Genomic DNA, 18,462 nt, shown 5'->3' on the forward strand with positions numbered 1-18,462 from the left:
TGTGTAGAGTGAGTATGAAAGTATGTGAGAGGAAGCAGTGCGTCCGAACTTTGTGTGCGGTGTACAATCTTTGTGTAGTGAATACGCGCAGTATGTTCCGTGCTCTCTCTGTGAGCTCGCTTTGCGCTCTCGTGTATGTTTTACGGGTGCTGCTGGCCCTTTATTGAAAACCAGGTGATTTAATGACTCAAAGTGTACCGTAAAGTGCAGTGGCCGCCACAGGCGTTGCGCCTGTTTAATGCATTGTGCCCCTGTGACAGGGAGCCGAACGCTGTCCCTCCCCATTAAGGGTGAAAGCGTCCAGCCAGGACCCTTCATTAAGTCAGGTTAGCTGTAATCCAATTGCAAGCTTTTACCTTTAGGGGGGCATACTTTACATTCTCCAGATTGCCCACTATTTCCCATTTAAAAGAAAGTACATAGCCAAGATCTACACAGACAGGGAACTACTTCTGCTGCTGCTCCTTTCGGAGACAGAGGGTCCCCTGCGCCCCCTCCTCCAGCAGCACCCCTCCTGGAGTCTGCGTGGGCGCCGTAGAGGGATCGCCGGCGTCACATCTTGTCTGCCATTCAGAGCGCACGAAAGTGTGGAGGGTTTACGACTCTGGGGATCACGTGCAGTGAGTGGAGTCTGATTTAAAAACAACTCTATCTTCCACAGTCATCTGCGGGAGCTTATCACCGAAGTGCAGGGGGTCGGGGACACTTTGAAGTGCCCATATAAGAGGCAGGCGCAGGACGCGCTCAGGGGACCGAACCCAGAATCGGAGCACCTGTCCGTGAAGTGGCAGCACGCGCGGGGTCCTGGGATACAAGCCGCTCGAGAGATCCAGAGGGCGGGATCTCCCTGAACCGTAGCCAGGTAAGCAACCAGGTCTCTAGCATGGCATGGGTCGGGTGGGCTGCGAAGGAACCCTGACATGCCCGTTTGTGTGCGCACAAGGAAGGGTTAGTTATAATATCTAAGTGCGCACTGAGTCTACTGTGTAGGCATGGCTCTTCTAAAGAAGTACTACCCTGCACGGAAGTCCTTAAGACTTTATGTGCACATACGATTGTGATATGCCCCCCTAAGTGACCGCATACCTGCCGAGACTTGAACGCCGCGCCCGCGCGCTCTTAGGGCAGCTGGAATGTAGCAAATGGGGCACCTGTGCACCCTGCGTTTGGAAGGGCACGCACGTGCGCGCGAGGCTCTGGAGAGCTGTGAAGTGTACAGGTGCGCAGTTGCGCACCACGTTCTAATTGCGCGCCCTGCCCCTGAGCTCTCCTGGGGCGTGAAAGTTTCTCCTGCGAGCGCTGAGGTTTGAAAGGCGCGCGCGTGGGCGCTGTGGTCAGCTGACTTTTTTGAAGGTGCTTCTGTCTGCGCTACGGACTGCTGGATTTCGAGAGAGGGGTGATTGTGGCGAGATTACTTGCTCGTGTTCCTGGAGAGCGTGTCCCTCTTCAGTGTGCTCTCTTGGAGGCTTCCCATCCCGGGCAAGCCAGCTTCTCCTATGCGTGGTGCCGGCCTCCCTTCCCTCGCGCACAGGTCTATAGACCACGAATGCAGGGTTCCCAGGCAAGCATGGCCCTGGGCTCTGCTGCATGCTTCAGGTGACAGGGCTGCCTCCCTCCTCAGCTGAGCTCACGCGCTGCCACTGCCTGTTGCTGCTTCATGTGGGTCTTGGGTTTTTCTTTCCGCAGTTGAGGCGCGAGGAAGGCAACAAACAGAAGCGACACTCATATGCCTCCTACCCGGCCAGCGCCCGCCGCGGTCTCCTGGGTCCCACGCCGTTAGAGCGGACTGGCTAGGAGTTTGCTGCCCGAGCGCATCTGGATGAGAAAAGTCAGGATGACCAAGCAGGGACAGACGGAGCACAAGCTCTCGGCTGTGGCCCCCATCAGGGAGGGACCGGCCGAGAAGAAGGACGTGGAGCTCATTCTGGTGAAGGAGCAGAACGGCGTGCAGTACACCAGCAGCACTCTCTTGGCGGGGACCTCGGCCACTTCACCCCGCTATACTGCGGCCCCTTCCAGCCCCGAAGAGCCCGCCAGGGAGACCTGGGGCAAGAAGATCGACTTCCTGCTCTCCGTCATCGGCTTCTCGGTGGATCTTGCCAACGTCTGGAGGTTCCCCTACCTCTGCTACAAGAACGGAGGAGGTAAGGGAAGCGTCGAGACCTCTGTGATTTCAGTTCACCAGGGGAAACATACACAATGTGTAACTTTAAAAAAAAATCGTGAAAAAAGTTGTATAAAGAAATGCATCGTCCCGACAGACGAAGCCGTCCACATAGTGAATCTGAGATGTAATACTAAATATTGGTGCCTCAGAAAGGGTAGGGCACAGTCAGTCCCGTATCACGTAAGTTTGCAGGGCTGGGGTTGAGTCTGTGGCGTGCCAGGCTGAGCTGACACGCAGGCAGTGACGGGTTAAGGGTTGACATGCCCAGCCAGTCACACAGTCATTTGCACATCAACCAGCCTGCAAGTCAGAATCCAGGTCTTCTGTCCCGTGTTTAGGACTGAACTCTGCTTTGAATCTTACACTGCTCCCCCGCTTCTAAGCTCCAGTGTTTGTCTGTCTTACACTTTACGACTAATGTAGTTGGCTAAAAATTGCTTTGAGAACTGTCTGGCATCCTTTAAAAAAAGTTTAGGACTCGTCCCTGTGCACGTTCTATTTCAGCAGGTGTGGGACGGGGTAGATGCTGCGACCACGACATCTCACCTGGAAGGTGTCTCAGCTGCCTGCAAGCCGATTCTTGTGGTGTCTTGCCAGGCATCATTAGTGCATGAACAAACGTGAGGCACTGTGAGTACAGTTGTGTATGGGTTTGGGAGGTGTACGGAGGTAACTTAAGTTTAACTCCTAGAATATCTAGAATAACGTAACCACTCATTTGGCAATCGGGAATGATAGAACACGATCGAAGGGGATAGCTAACCAGTTTGTATGGGTGGGGCAGTTTCTATACCACTGAATGTGCAGCTGGGTGGTGCAGTTTCTATACCACTGGATGTGCAGATGAGTGGTGCAGCATATTGGTATATCACTGGCTAGGCATCTGTGTGATACAGTTTGCCGGTGTGTTGCTGGGTGTGCATTTGTGTTGTACAGTTTGCCGGTGTGTTGCTGGATGTGCATCTGGGCTGTACAGTCGTCTGGTTTATTACTAAATGTGTAACTGGGTGACACCGTCTGTCGATGTACCACTAGATGTGCAGCTAGTAGTATAGTATGTCGGAATATCAGTCGATGTGAATGGTGCAGTCGTCCTGTATATTCCTGGATGTGCAGGTGTCCGGAACAGTATGTCAGTATACTACCTGATATGCATTTGGGTGGTACAGTCTGCCAGCATGTAATTAGACGTGCAGCTGCGAAGTAGATTGTGCTGTTGCATCACTGGATGTACAGCTGGCTGGTACAGACTGCTGGTATATCACTAAATGTGCCACAGCTGGGTAGCAAAGTCTGGCGGCATACCACTGGTTTGCAGTTTGATGGTAGAGTCTGCCAGGATATCATTGGATGTGCAGCTGGGTGGTACAATGTGCAGAGAGATCACTGGCTATGCAGCTGGGTGGTAAAGTGTGCCGGTATATCAGTGGATGTGCAGCTGGGTGGTACAGTGTGCAGGTATATCACTGGATGTGCAGCTGGGTGGTATAATATGGCAGTATATTATTGGATGTGCATCTGGGTGCTACAGTGGGGAGGTATATCACTGGATGTGCAGCTGGGTGGTGTAGTATGCTGGTATGTCTCTGGATGTGCAGCTGGGTGGTACAGTGTGCAGGTATATCACTGGCTGTTCAGCTGGGTGGTAATCAGACAGTATATAATTGTATATTCAGCTGGGTTGTACAGTCTGCAGGTATATCACTGGATGTGCAGCTGGGTGGTACAGTGTGCAGGTATATCACAGGCTGTGCAGCTGGGTGGTAGTCAGACACTATACAATTGTATATGCAGTTGGGTGGAACAGTGTGCCGGTATAGCACTGGATCTACAGCTGGGTGGTACAGTCTGCTGTGTGGTGCGGTCTGATTGTGTATCCGAAAGACAACAAGGACCCTCATTCAGGCGCTGAGAAGGTGCTCAGATGTTACACCGTATACATATTGAAGACACCGTGTGGCAGCGGGATGATGGATAGCTTAAAAAGGATCCCAGCCTGCGCATCTATTTATATGTTGTTGTGGCTGTTGCTTGGTAACAAAAGCTAATGGTTTAGGCTCCTGACATATTTTATTCATGAAAACTTTGCTTTAATGACAACTCACTTCTTTTGGGTGGCATCTTCCCCTGCGTGAAAAGCACAGGTTGTGCCCTGTGCCATGTGTACACACAGCCACCGTCCAGGCTTCAGAGCGCAGCGCTTGAACTGGACACAGCGGCTACTCACACAAGACAACGACCCGATGACTTCCGGTCTCTGTACAGGATCTCCATTGGCGCCCGCAGTAGCTACACTTTCCTGGGCCGCGGATGCTGCGAGCAGAGCCGCAGTGTTATCAATTACAATTATAATTGCCAAAGACACAGAATAATACGTCCTGGTCAATATTACGAACGAGGACGGAGGGTAGAATTGAAACCACAAAATTCAGCACAATCCCAGGCCATCCATGCCCTGACATTGTCTCAGCTCAATGTTGCTGATTATGTATAACAGAAATTTAAGGTGGGGGTTATTTTGCGTGTCAGCGCTCTCAGTTTTGGCAAATAAATGCAAGGAGGTAAACTTGGTTTTCAGAGGATCACACAATTTGGCCACTTGTGGAAGCTAGGATCAGGGCTCGAGTCAGTGCATCTTTCTCTCGCTGGGGGTCGTGTGTTCATTGCTATTTCCTGTTTCAAACATTACATGGAAGGACTTTAATCTGAGAAAATATTTAAGAACTATGATACAACAGTTGCCGTTGGAACTCTTGCATGAATAAATGTAAGGCAGAGTTTCACCAACTTATCTTGTCTCGTACAACACTTTACCAAAGTTTTTAGGACATCAAACACAAGCATGCAATATTTGAGAAACATACCTCAAAACAATTATAAGTACATTCAAAGTTAGAATCTTACCACTATTCTTTCAAGTTTTAGAACTCTGGCACCATATATGTAACAATGACTTAGGTACCAGCAAAGTGCTGGAAAGGATAACACGCTTATTTATGAAGATCTATAAACCACAAGCCACAAACAGAAAAATAAAACTTGTTGCAGAGTCTGATCTAGGTGAAGGGCTTGTAGCTTAGTAGAAAATGTAATTTCTCTATTATTCTTGCCCACTTATCTTATAATTCATTGTAAACGAGAATATGAAATGCAGTAAAGGCGAAATTGTGCATTTCTCCTGTGAAATCCCATTAAAAATCACAAAATTATGGTAAATTATGCTTTCAGACCTAAAAGGGGATTTGAGAACATCTTGTGTGACTTATATCAAACGGCACTAAAAAAACGGCTTGCAAAATACTGTCTGGAAAATGGTTTAAGCAATAAAATTCTCTCGCCAATACATTTGCAGTGCAAGACAGTCTTCCACTAGGAACTTGTGAGAATTATTTATGCAAGATGTGCGTTCGCGTACCAAAGTAATTCAAAATTGTGTAGTAAGTAATTTCAAGAAATTTTGCATTTTTCCTTTAAGATAAAATTCAGGAATTTTGCAAGTTTTACTAGCATCATTAAAAGTTAGCCCAGACTTAATGTGAATGAATTTAATTAGCTGTAAGGTACACACAGTAACCAGAACAGGCAATTCCCACATTCCAGTATTGAGACAGCCAGATATGATTTGGCTGTAGCAAGTCTGCTGGCTCTGTAACTAAGATAAATTAGCTGTCTTGACAACTAGGATTCTTGGGCAATCTCTCAAGATGAGAATGGAAGTTCTAAAGTCTGCACCTTTTTTCTAGCAATCATACAATGTAGAAGAAGATTGGCTCCACATCACTGGCACAGGTGCCATCCATACATAATCTTGTAGCCAACTTCACTAAAATACACATGCTATGAAGAAGACATGGCAATGATTTGGAGCCTACTAGAACTGGACTGTATATTTGGGGACCCATGTAAACTTTCTGGTTCTTGGAGAGTTAAGGGGTTTCTTTCATGGCTGGTTTGTGTGGTGGAACCTCATTCCATCCAATCCTGAAACAGCACACACTTTTCTTGAGGGCACATAAATAATTTGCTTGTGCTGCAACACAGTGCTTCTGGTTAAGGTGCGGACACTATAGTATCAGTCCTTAATGTGTAAAAAAAATGCAGTGGCTCTTGCTCTGGAGTCCACTGCAGCTTGCACCACCCATAGCCTCTGCTAATCCTTCCAGTTACAGTACCAACACAACTACTGACGATCACACTCCTACAAGTGTGCCAATTCAGACTACTCCAGGATCCTATAGCTATAAAAATGACTTGGATGGCAGGTAGTAGCCATTTCTAATGTATATTAATAAACAACCATTGTTGTGCTCATGTCTAAATTAGATAAAGAGCACCACCATGTGTCAGAGTGTCATAAGGGCTTGTGTTAAAATGTAAGATACAGGGCAGAGCACCAGAAACTACCAGCTCAAATTGAGCACTGTCAAGTATTGAAATATGCCCTGAGGTTCTCTTCAGGACTTCCTATACAAGCTGAGCTGTGGCGTTATAGCTAATGTATTAGCACATTTGCAATAACATGTTTACATTCATTGCAATGTAAAAAATTAATTCTTAATGAGAAATCCTAACCCCCTTGTCTTCCTCAAGCCCCTCTGTAGCATGTCAGACATGCTCAATACACTTGCCGGATTATCTTATTATGGATAGGGATTTAGCTACCAGCAGTGCAGCAGGTTTAGTGGCATGGGGGCCCACGGTTGTGTAGGGCCCACTGCACCTCAATTAGAGCTTTTTTCTACAACCCCACTATGGGATGAGGGGTAATTTTGCTTGCTGACATTAGGACCCCTGGCATTTTTTCTATGCTACTGAGCATGGAGCTGGTCTTGAAACCTTTTCATGAGCAGCTATAAATATGCTGTTGGCTCCCAGTCCATCCCCGAACTGAACACCACGTTCGACTGTTTGTCACAAATGTCAACACTTCTTCACATCACCTCACGGAAACCTCTGAGGATCAACCTCTTTGGATCAGGTGTTGTTGCATAAACCAGTTTGCTAAGGTGTTTGATGAGATTGCTAGTCACCGTCAAAAGTAGCATTTGGGAAATGTGCAGCTTTTGCCTTTACCTAGATTCCATAGTACTCCATATACAAGTTGATGGTGTTTTCATATATTTCCCGAACATCATTGTCATTTATTTCCCCAGGGCATGATTGTCCACTTCCAAAGTGAAAGGTAACATATTTGTAACATCCCACTTCACAGTTGATAAAGTGGCACCTCGCCACCTGTAGATGAAAAACTCATGTCCTTCCTCGTAAAAGATCTTCTTGAGAAGAAGGGGGACAACATTTGACTTCCAAGATTAACTTAGCAGATTGGTTTCTCAATATGCTTGTCATCTCTAGGCCACTAAGTTTATTAGTTCAACAGAAGTGCGTTAATGAATATTTACAGTGCTTATTTGGTAAAAAAAAAAAAGTTGAGATGCCCAAAGTGTTTCTTAATACCTGTGGTTGTCAAAAATCAAAGTTGCCCAGTCTTGATGCCACCTCTTGTCCCTTTCTTCTGCCTGCTCTCTGTCTCCTTAGCTCTCTCTTGTAGGCTATTTTTCATACCTGCTTGCTCTCCCTTTATTACTGTTTTCCTACCTTCCGCTTCCTCTTTTCTCCTTGGACTGCATTCTCTCTCTTTATATGGGACAAAGTCTGATGAAGAAAAGTAAGTTAATCCACACAAAAAGAGTGGAGAGGTTGCATTCCTACACGACCCCCCCAGTCAAAATATAATTCACACATGAGAGGTAGGAATGTGTACTATGGTTCAGTATTGGCCTGTGCTCTGTGAAAAAGACTGCTCACAAATTTGTGAGTGAGGGCAGTCTTTTTTCACAGAGCACATGCCACTAATGAACCATAGAAGAATAGAATAAGGAGAAGAATTTTATTGTACAGTTAATAAAAACTCACAGTATTAAAAACTTCCATTATTAAAAAAACATTTAAACATTATTTACATTTGTGGTGTAAGAATTAGAAAATAAGGTGTTTTACACTCTATAATGTCATAAAAGTCTCAATTGCATTTTGGTATGGACTGAACCATAGTACACATTCCTACCTCTCTGTTGTGTGAATTAATGGAAAGTAAGTATCAGTCCACCAAAAATGAATACTGGTGCCCATCTCATGTAACCATTGCCACAAATGAATCACTGAACATGATTTTGTTGCCTTGTATTATACATACATTAATATGATTTGCGAAAACGAATCATCCCAAGTCATCATGTTTTTGGAATTAGTCATCAGGGCGATATAATGCCTCCCTTTAACCCGTTGCATGCTTGTGACGGAACCGTTCGGTCACGAGCCTCGGGTGGGCTGTGCTGGTGACGGAACGGTTCCGTCATGGCCCGCTCGCCACGCCTGCGCGGCGTGAATTCCATGCCTGCGCTGAGCGTTCTAAAGAGCGGGCGGGGCCGTGACGGAACCGTTCCGTCACAAGCACAGCTCACCCGAGGGCCGTGACGGAACGGTTCCGTCATGAGTACGGGAGCACCGCGCGGCCCCACCTTCCCCTTAGCTCTGCGGCGGAATAGCCGCCGCAGCTAAGGGGTTAAACACAATAGGAAGACTTGCTTCGCATATGGAGACATAGGAATTTTTTATTTTGATTACCTAATATCTAATATATTTTAAATTCTGCATATGTCTCTTTAACAAATTGTGTTTTTTAATGAGCTTCCCAAAAGATTCCAGTTCTCAAATCAGTTCAGATAGCAACACGACTTTATTCCATGAATCCAGTATATCTTAATTATTCATTTTCCCTAAAATTGATAGTAACAAAGCTGTCCTGGCAAAGGAGGCACACACATGTGGATAGAAAAACGAATCCTAGTAATTTGAATGTAGCTATTTTCAAATGTAACAGCGAGCAAAATATTTTTAACTTCCATGAATTTCACTGATGCCAAACCTGCAGAAGTGATTGTGTACCATGATTTACGGAACCCTTTGTTCATCACACAGTTAATAATAATAATAATCTTTATTCAGCAGTAGTCCCCACCATAAAAGAAACCACAATTAAAATCAACATCAAATTCATGTGTATCAGCAAATAACAAAAATGTATTAATCAGACACATCTAGAATTACTTGACCTAAGTGCAGCTCTTTAACCGCTTCCGTGCGGCGCGTTAGCCGCGCCCTGTGCTGGACATTCCAGAACAGGGCGCGGTCGTGACGGAACCGTTCCGTCATCAGCACAGCTCAGCCGTAACTGATGACGGAACGGTTCCGTCACCAGCATCGAAGGGGTTAAAAGTTAATAACACTAAAAATCGTGCGGATATTAGGCAGGAGATACAAATACAGTAGAACTGCACGGGTACGCAGTAGTCACAGCCCTAGAAGAAACCACAATTAAAACCAACATCAAATTAATTTATAACAGCATGTCACAAAAGTCTGCAATACAGTAAATATCCTTACAGTCATCAATCACAGCTAGAGTTTCTTGACCTTAGTGCAGCTCTTAAAAAGTTAATAACACTAAAAAGCATGCGAACATTAGGCACACGTTGCAAATACAATAGAGCTACATGGGCATGCCTAAATCTTAGTTCCTTTAAAAGCAGTTTAAGAAACAATCGCCTAGGATGCGTAACATATTTTCATAGGAAAACAAAGTGTAGGGTATCCTGTGGAGATCTATTGTCGCAGCCATAGGGACCTCTCGCTTCTACGTGTAATACAAAACCAGGAGGAGATGCCAATAAACGGTGGAACAAGTTTGATCTAAAACAGGTAATTACAAATATGTCATGAACACTTGTTAAAATAGATAGGTAAGGCTCCATGCCCTGCAAAGACTTAACCAGGACTTGCCCCATTACCATGGGTTTCCTAAGATCCTTTTCCTCCCGGGAAGCTGTGAGATATTTAAAATAAACTCTTTAACAATATTCTTGTCCTGTGGCTTCACTGCATCATATCTCGTGAAAATATCTGCTCTACCTAGAGCTGTGAGGGTTTCCTTAATATATCTTAAACATGGGATTTTAAGGACATGGTTGAGTGAGAGGCAGTCCTTAATTACTAATCAGTTAAAACCTGCTTCCTCACTAGACCAAATCTTTACCCAGCACAACAGAGGTTTAACCACCATCAAGTCTATTCTGTACTTAGAGCCTAATTCTTTTTGTACACAATACGAGGGGGTACCCTGAGGGACTTTCAAAATTTGTCTAAAATATTTATTTTCTGCAATTTGTTGACCACCGTGTACCCATACCTCACTTCCATATAAAGCCTTGACAATACAGAAGGAATGATATAACTTTAAAATCACCCCCGGGGACCATGTGCCTTGTCTAGTGGCATAGTTTGCAATAGCTCCCAATGACTTTTTCATGTCCAATAGCTTTCACTCATGCAAGTGTGTCCAAATACGTTTCTCATCAAATAAGATTCCTAAGTAAAAGAAAGCCAAGACCTTCGATCAACTATGTGTACCTACTTTGTAAGTGTTGCGTCTAGGGGACTGCTAACCGAATTCCATTATATACGATTTACTTAAATTTGGTGACAGGTCCATCCTGTTAATAAAAAGACACAACCACGTCTAGTTGGACCTGCAAACCCTTGATGTTTGTGCTAGCAATACCGCGTCATCCGGACACAACAAGATTGCGACTGGTCTCCTGCCTACCCTGGGGGTATCAGTCTATAAAGAAATCAAGGATGATTCTAGTCCATTAATATATAACGTAAATAAAAAAGGAGCTAGTATACAACATTGTCTGACCCCCTCTAGAGCATTTAAAATGATCAGTGATGTCCCCTTCCTAAGTATATCTGACTACAGCAGTAGTGTTAACATGAAGGGTCATTAAAACACTTATAATCGACGGGTCGACCCCTAGGTCACCAAGTAGAGTCCACAGTTCACTGTGGTTCGCCTGGTCAAATGCAGAGGTGAGGTCCATAAAACCCAGGAAGAGAGCTCCGGGTTTGGCTATCGTATATTTAGAAAAAATAAAATATGAATATTAAGCCACTGGTCTGTTGTTGAGTTTCCTGTGAGGAATCCATATGCAACCTCCGAAATAATTCAATTATTTTCAGCCCAATTAGCAAGCCTATTTAATATGTCCTTGCCAAGAACTTTAACAGTAGTGCCAATAAGGTATATAGGATGGTAACAACAAGGATTGTCCCTATCGCCTTTCCTGAGAATTGGGACAAAGGTGGCAGTTGACCACGAAGGAGGCATTACTGTCATTACTGTGGCATTTAGTACCCTGGTTAAAACCGGGACCCAAACATCGGTATTGTCACAGAAAAGGTCCGGAGGGATCCCGTCGGGTCCGGGGGCTTTGTTCCGGGACAATGCCACAATACACAACCTGACCTCGTCAAGAGTAAAGGTATTTGATACATCACTAAATGGGGCATTTAAGACGTTAATGAGTTCCTCACTTTGTCCATAGTTATTGACTCCCTCAAAATGGGGAACATGAAATTGTCCCCAGAAGCAGCTGACTGTCGGCTGTTTCTGTCTGAAGACATATGGAAATAAAACAAGAGAAACCATATCTATTTTAAAGAATTTATGCTTACTCTGTGCATGCACTGCAATTTATGAGACACTCTTTTATGTGTGCTGGGGACAGTTTCATGTTTGCAATTTTTTACTGGCCTAGGCCACAAAGTTTTTGAGGAGGCGGGTGGTTCTCCTCACCCTGCTAGCACCATCACCTGGATACTCATCCCAGTATATAATTTAGTGCCATTCTCCTAGCGGTGCCTAGACGCCTATAGAAAATATACCACTGTCTTGATTCTTTCCCTCAAAATGGGCCTTCCATTGCTCCAAGGTAATATTATGACGTAGTCCCGGTTTTTCCGGCTCTGAGAAACAGGGGCTATTAAGAACCTCCAGAAAAGGGTGCAGTCCCTCTGTTCACTTGCTTCTATTAACTCCTCCCAGGCTTGTTTTTGTAGAAAGCGCTTTTGTCCCTTAATTGCCCCCTTGTACTTACTACGACAACTGGCCACTCAGGTTCTGTCACATGGTATCTGTTTCAGGGCCATCTTGAGTTGCCACAGAGCCTGGGAGCCCTTGCTATCACACCATCTCAGATATTCAGAGGGAGGGGTAACTACCGGGACAATTAGTAAGCTGGTGACTGAATGAGCAATTGCAATGAATGCAGGTATGGTTTCTTTTCCAGGAGCTAAGAAGTCTAAACACTTTAAAATCTCCTGTTGTCTCATTCTAAAAAGAGAATGATTAAAAGCATTGGTGTCCAACTTTGGCCACCTTTTAAACACCGCCCATATTACGGGACACACTCTGGTTGCCCGGCACTTCACTCACCAAAGTCAAAGGGTTATGATCACTAAAAGGACTATGTTGAATTTTAAAAGAAGATATAAACCGTCCCAAAGAAAAAGAAACTAAAATAAAATCAATAATTGTTGCGCATCCCCTCCCTTTGTAGGTCGGAGACACAGGAGAGTTAGAGTGATTAGCAATCAGATCCAGGGTATATATTAAGCCATATGTATTTAGGAGAGCATTCAATTCATGACCTTCTAAGGAATGCTCCAGATGTAATCCCTCCCTGGTCAGAAATGTGGACTAGTCTAGCAGATTCTGTGCTAGGTCTGGACATAAATGACAATTAAAATCTCCTAATAAAATAAAATTCTCCTGCGGTAGGCCTTCACCCTGTAATGACTGAAGGTGACCACTTAATTCCACAAGACTTGAGGGCCCATGGTTCTGTTTCGCATTCTAAAAATTGATTAGTGTGAACCGAAGCGATATGCCGACCACTAATTTGAGGCCTTGTGCTACTTTGAAATCCCAGTTCAGGTACTTCAAGGATCCACAGATCCCGAGGGCTATGAAGATGAGTAAGCCACCCCTTCCTCTTCCTGTTCTTGAACCCTCTTCCGGGCAGAAAAACTTTTTCTAACCCTCGAGAAAATAATTTGTATCATTCTCCCAGGACTCCTGAATGCAAAGTATATTAAAGCATCTAACAAATTGGAACCACTTATCATCAGCTAATTTGGCGGATAAACCTGCCACATGCCAGGAAATAACATTTTAATTTCCTCCATACCCTGGATATAATTTAAAAGAAGCGCAGTGAAACCCGCCGTTGGTCTACTGGTCCCAGTACTGCTTGAGCGACTAGAAAAGTGGCCTCCGTTTACACCAGACACTATCTCCCTGTTCTCCAGTCTCTGTATCAGTGATTCCACAGGCATGACACTGACATTGCTTTTACCATTGCACTCTTGCTGTCAATCTGGGTCATTAAGGCCCCTCAAGGGAGTATAAGGGTTAAGAGTTGTATGAATTCCCCCTGTGGAAATAGAGGCCCTATCCTGAGATAAAATATGACTATTACTTATGGTGTTATAGGTGGGCCTATAAAAAAAACCCAATGGTAGAGACTTAATACTATACTCATAGAAGAGGTGGAAGGTCTGTAGCAAAATATTTCATGCCAGTTCTGGAAATTTAAATGTGACTATCACACTAGCTCCCGCAAATGTTTTTCTAGACCGTCCTATCCATGAAACCTTCCTAGCCATCAGAATGGACCTGTGGCCTTCCACCTTAAATCTAGCATGTCTGAATAACCAGTGAGTCACTTTCTTAATTAGTTGGTCAGTGGGTTCATCCCTTCGAAAACCAAGACCTGGCACACCTACTAGGACCAGCAGGCTGGGGGAAGATCAGTTATTGGTAAACCTTGACTATTGTCGGCAGATAGGTTGTCTGTTACTACTTCTCGTTGCTGTGTCAGTGGGCACACTGATAGGTAGAGTCCGAACAGCATGGACGGAAGTTGAGCGGTCAAAGCCGACTACCCAAAAGGTCAGGCTCACGGTTCTCAACTCCTGTTACCCTAGAATTAGTAATGAGGGGCTGGGTACTGCTCCGCATATCTGGAGGAGAATTTCCAGTTTGTACCGTCTGTGGCTGTGAGTTAGTGGTCAGGGTACTTGATTAATAGAGGCTAACGCACTTTCAACTCTACCTATTGTGTGTCTAGAGTCTGACATTACTTTGGTGAGTTTGTTACAAAACTTAGTCATTACTTCGGTAACATTTTGCTTTAAGGGAGCCCAGAGCTCTTCTACGCCCTTCAAGTTGCTATTTGCGGTACCCCTCCCCTTTATTAGCAGTCTTGTTGTTCTTGTTGACTCACCGCAATCTCTTGAGAGCTTGGGAGCCCCCCCAAGTCCACACTCTGATCAGAAGCTATGAACTCGTTGTTGATGAACCCGGGAGGGGGGTTACTAGGGCTAGTGGGATCTAAAGCCACCAGGACGGCCCAATGCTCCTTCCGGAGATTTTTGTTTAGCCATGTTTGATAATACACCAAGCAAAGGGAGAGAGGGGCCACCCGGATCCAACGAGAGCCTCCTCTCTGCCCCATCTATTTCTTTCACCAAGAAATAATCAATAGTTGCACGTTTCATGCCAGAAAAGGTACCCACAGGGGCTGCCTTTCTCTTTCACATTATGTCCAAGTTAAAAAGGGTCTCCAAATGCCAAACAGCAGGGCAAAGACCAAACCACACTGATAGGCAAATACTCACTATAGGGGCATCTTTCGCACCCTGTGACTCATGTGGTGTCCATAAGAGTGAGAGGGCTCTTCAGGACTAATATAGTTGCATGAGACCTTCTGTGCCGCCCAAGAGAATAGGCCCAGCCTCGAACGGCAGCAGATGGGCGCAGACATGCCTGCCCTTTGCCCAGGCACGACAGCACATGTTCTCCGCTGCGGGAGTCCTGAGCAGCTGATGAAGCGTATCCGGGCGCGGAAATTACAGGGTCTCCGTGTGGTGGCAGCTGCAAGCGTTGCTAGAGCTTGGAGTCTCCTGCCCCCTCCTCTGGCAATCCCAGGTTTTGCGCACTGCAGGAGCACCGAGCAGCTGATGAAGTGCTTCCAGGCACAGAAATAATGGTGTCTCCATGTGGTGGCAGCCACAAGTGTTGCTGGAGCACGGAGTCTCTTGCCCCTTCACTGGCAATTCCGTGCTTCCCGTGCTGTGGGAGCCCCGAGCAGCTAATGAAGCGCCTCCTGGCACAGAAATGATGGTGTATCTGTGTGGCAGAAGCAGCAAGCGTTGCTGGGGCTTGAAATATCCTGCCCCTGCACTGGCAATTCCTGGCTTCACACAGTTATATTTCACTCACCTTAGAATATCTAGCTCCCTATTGGAGATTTCGTGGATAACTCTTTTTGATTACGCTCCTCCAAGTCATCATGATTTTAATCATAGCCCACATTAAGATAGGGAAGGACTCTATTACATTTTCCTAATCAACTCCTGAGGTGCTGTAGACATAGCACACATTAACACTAAAAAACTCCTGTTTAATACTGTTGGGTGCCAATATTGAGATGAAAGTGATTATTATACTCCTAGGCAGACCCTGATCCAATTTGTTCATTACACAGAAGGGGGCATTATTTACTACAGGATCACAACTGCCTTCTTATTCTTCTCTCCTGTCAGTGTCTAAAATTGTTGAGTGGCATTCTGTCTGTATAGTCTGCTCTGATCAGCCAATGAGGTCTCTGGCAGGTAACTCATGGCTCCATCAATATAGGGTAAGAGCTTTCAAATTCTACTGATTTTGTTCCATCCTTTCAGTTCCTCAGAAACTGAAACAGGCAAGTGGACAATTCACTGAAGACTCTAAAGTTGCAAGTGGTTTTGGGAATATACAATTTGTCAGACAAGAGGCTGTATGGGATATGCACATTGTAATTTCCCTAAGCTTCCAGTACACCCCCAAACAATTCCTGCTCCATGGGAGCAGTGTTTCTAACTATGTGTGCGTGTCAGTGTAATGGGAGATACCAAGATTTTACATCACAAGACAAGTCCTCCTTTGGCACCTCTGCCCCCACACTTCCCATGTACGGCATGTACATAAGAAAACGTATCCCATTCTCTAGACTTTCCTCTCCTCTTATCTCCACAGCCTACAACTCATCAAGAAATCTTTTCTGATTTGCTTCTCCCTCTACAGAGAGTGCTAGAATCTGTTCTCTTACTTCTGGATAAATGTACATTAATTTTTGATCAATCGTTGGACGCAGTAACACAAATCTTGAGATTTTTAGTTACCTGTAAAACGAAACAATCTAATTCTTTACTATCGATCTCTAAAGAAAATGATATAGGTGGACCATATGGAAAACCTGAACAGTGTCTAAAATTGTTGAGTGGCATTCTGTCTGTATAGTCTGCTCTGATCAGCCAATGAGGTCTCTGGCAGGTAACTCATGGCTCCATCAATATAGGGTAAGAGCTTTCAAATTCTACTGATTTTGTTCCATCCTTTCAGTTCCTCAGAAACTGAAACAAGCAAGTGGACAATTCACTGAAGACTCTAAAGTTGCAAGTGGTTTTGGGAATATACAATTTGTCAGACAAGAGGCTGTATGGGATATGCACATTGTAATTTCCCTAAGCTTCCAGTACACCCCCAAACAATTCCTGCTCCATGGGAGCAGTGTTTCTAACTATGTGTGCGTGTCAGTGTAATGGGAGATACCAAGATTTTACATCACAAGACAAGTCCTCCTTTGGCACCTCTGCCCCCACACTTCCCATGTACGGCATGTACATAAGAAAACGTATCCCATTCTCTAGACTTTCCTCTCCTCTTATCTCCACAGCCTACAACTCATCAAGAAATCTTTTCTGATTTGCTTCTCCCTCTACAGAGAGTGCTAGAATCTGTTCTCTTACTTCTGGATAAATGTACATTAATTTTTGATCAATCGTTGGACACAGTAACACAAATCTTGAGATTTTTAGTTACCTGTAAAACGAAACAATCTAATTCTTTACTATCGATCTCTAAAGAAAATGATATAGGTGGACCATATGGAAAACCTGAACAAAGAGAAATGCAGGAGGGAATAAGATTTTCATGTAATGAGAAAAGTTCAATTCCAATGCAGACTTAAAATATAGATGAAAAGAATGAGGGAAAAACTGTAGGAAAGGGAGAAAATATATATTTGCTTTGTAAATTGTTTCAAGACACTGAAGATGTGAGCGCACAAAATCCATCACTTCCAAACTGTCCTATATTTAACCAAATAAAGATGCGCCATCAAACTATTTCTTTAGTTTCCACTTCTACAAATAAAAGTCCAAAGTTGAAAGTGTGGATTGCACAAAAATCCCTGAAAAAACATAAACCGGTCCACACATAAGCACCAGCAAAGAAAGTAAATAGAAAAAAAGAAGATTCATGAAATTGAGATCTTAAAAAATAAAGTTCCCACAATTAGATTCCCAGGAATTCGCTCAACAAGAAGAAAACAAATCTTTGAAAACTGTACAAAACCTTAACTAGGAAAAAGACTTATTACAAAAACCTCTGGATGAGAATGTTTTTCCAAATTTGAACCAGCGTGCTGAAAACTTTATAAGCCAAATATTTCCCGAAAATAATCTTTCAGTGAATCAACAATTCTCAGTCGTGAATACCATTGATTCACAAATAGAAAACACAGCTCCTCAGAATATGTCTTGCACTTTAGAGTTTAAAGACTTATTTTCAACAGGCACGGATCCTATGAACTGCTGACGGATCCTGAACCTCTTTCAGAGACTCACTTCCCTCCACTCTCTTTCATTTCAGGAAATAGAATTAGTCTCTTTTTCAGACATGTCAAATATGGCAATAGCAAGAGTGAAATTCTGGTCAAATGTAATACCATCGACATTGATAAAAAAAAGTGAAAGGCTCTATAAAAAGGATTCAATGTTATTGAATTAAATTCCAAAAAAACAGTCTAAGTATTGTAGCAGGACCCAGGGGTAGGCCATCCAGCTTTAAAGTCAATACCAGAAGCCATCCTCAGATACTGTATCAGTAGAAATCTGACAAGCTGCCTAGAAGATGGCAATAGGACAATCAGGAACAACAAACAATCACAGCTAGAGGATTCAACAAGTAAAAATTGCTGGACCTGGGTCGCGAGCACCCTAAATCGTAATAGGAAGGGAAGAGGTTTCAAACTTCCTTTTTAGTAATATAAATAGCATTGCCTCCTGGAATAGGGCAGGTCTAGAACCCAAAAAATGATCTGAATTATTATCAGCATCACCAGCAATTGCCTTTCTGCAAGAGACCTGGGCTGTAAAAGAGTTTGATCAAACAGGCTACTACATTTTTGAGTAACATGCAACGAAAGTGAGACAAGGACACAGAAAAGGAGGCCTAGTCATCTTGATATCCCCAAAAATCAAGTGGGACTATGAAATTATTCAGTTAA

At 44.2% G+C, this 18,462-nt stretch overlaps 1 protein-coding gene across 1 annotated transcript in view; it reads left to right on the plus strand.

Moving 5' to 3' along the window:
- The first annotated feature begins 724 nt into the window (after positions 1 to 724).
- The window catches only part of SLC6A2 (solute carrier family 6 member 2), a 1,355,875-nt gene continuing 1,338,137 nt past the window's right edge, over positions 725 to 18,462 (plus strand). The window contains exons 1-2 of the mRNA XM_078668346.1: positions 725 to 862; positions 1,687 to 2,144. Coding sequence (XP_078524472.1) covers positions 1,820 to 2,144 — 325 coding nt within the window. The 5' untranslated portion in view covers positions 725 to 862; positions 1,687 to 1,819. The remainder of the gene's footprint in view (positions 863 to 1,686; positions 2,145 to 18,462) is intronic.

The sequence above is a fragment of the Lissotriton helveticus genome, chromosome 12 (assembly GCF_964261635.1).
Source record: "Lissotriton helveticus chromosome 12, aLisHel1.1, whole genome shotgun sequence".
Classification (NCBI taxonomy): Eukaryota; Metazoa; Chordata; class Amphibia; order Caudata; family Salamandridae; genus Lissotriton; species Lissotriton helveticus.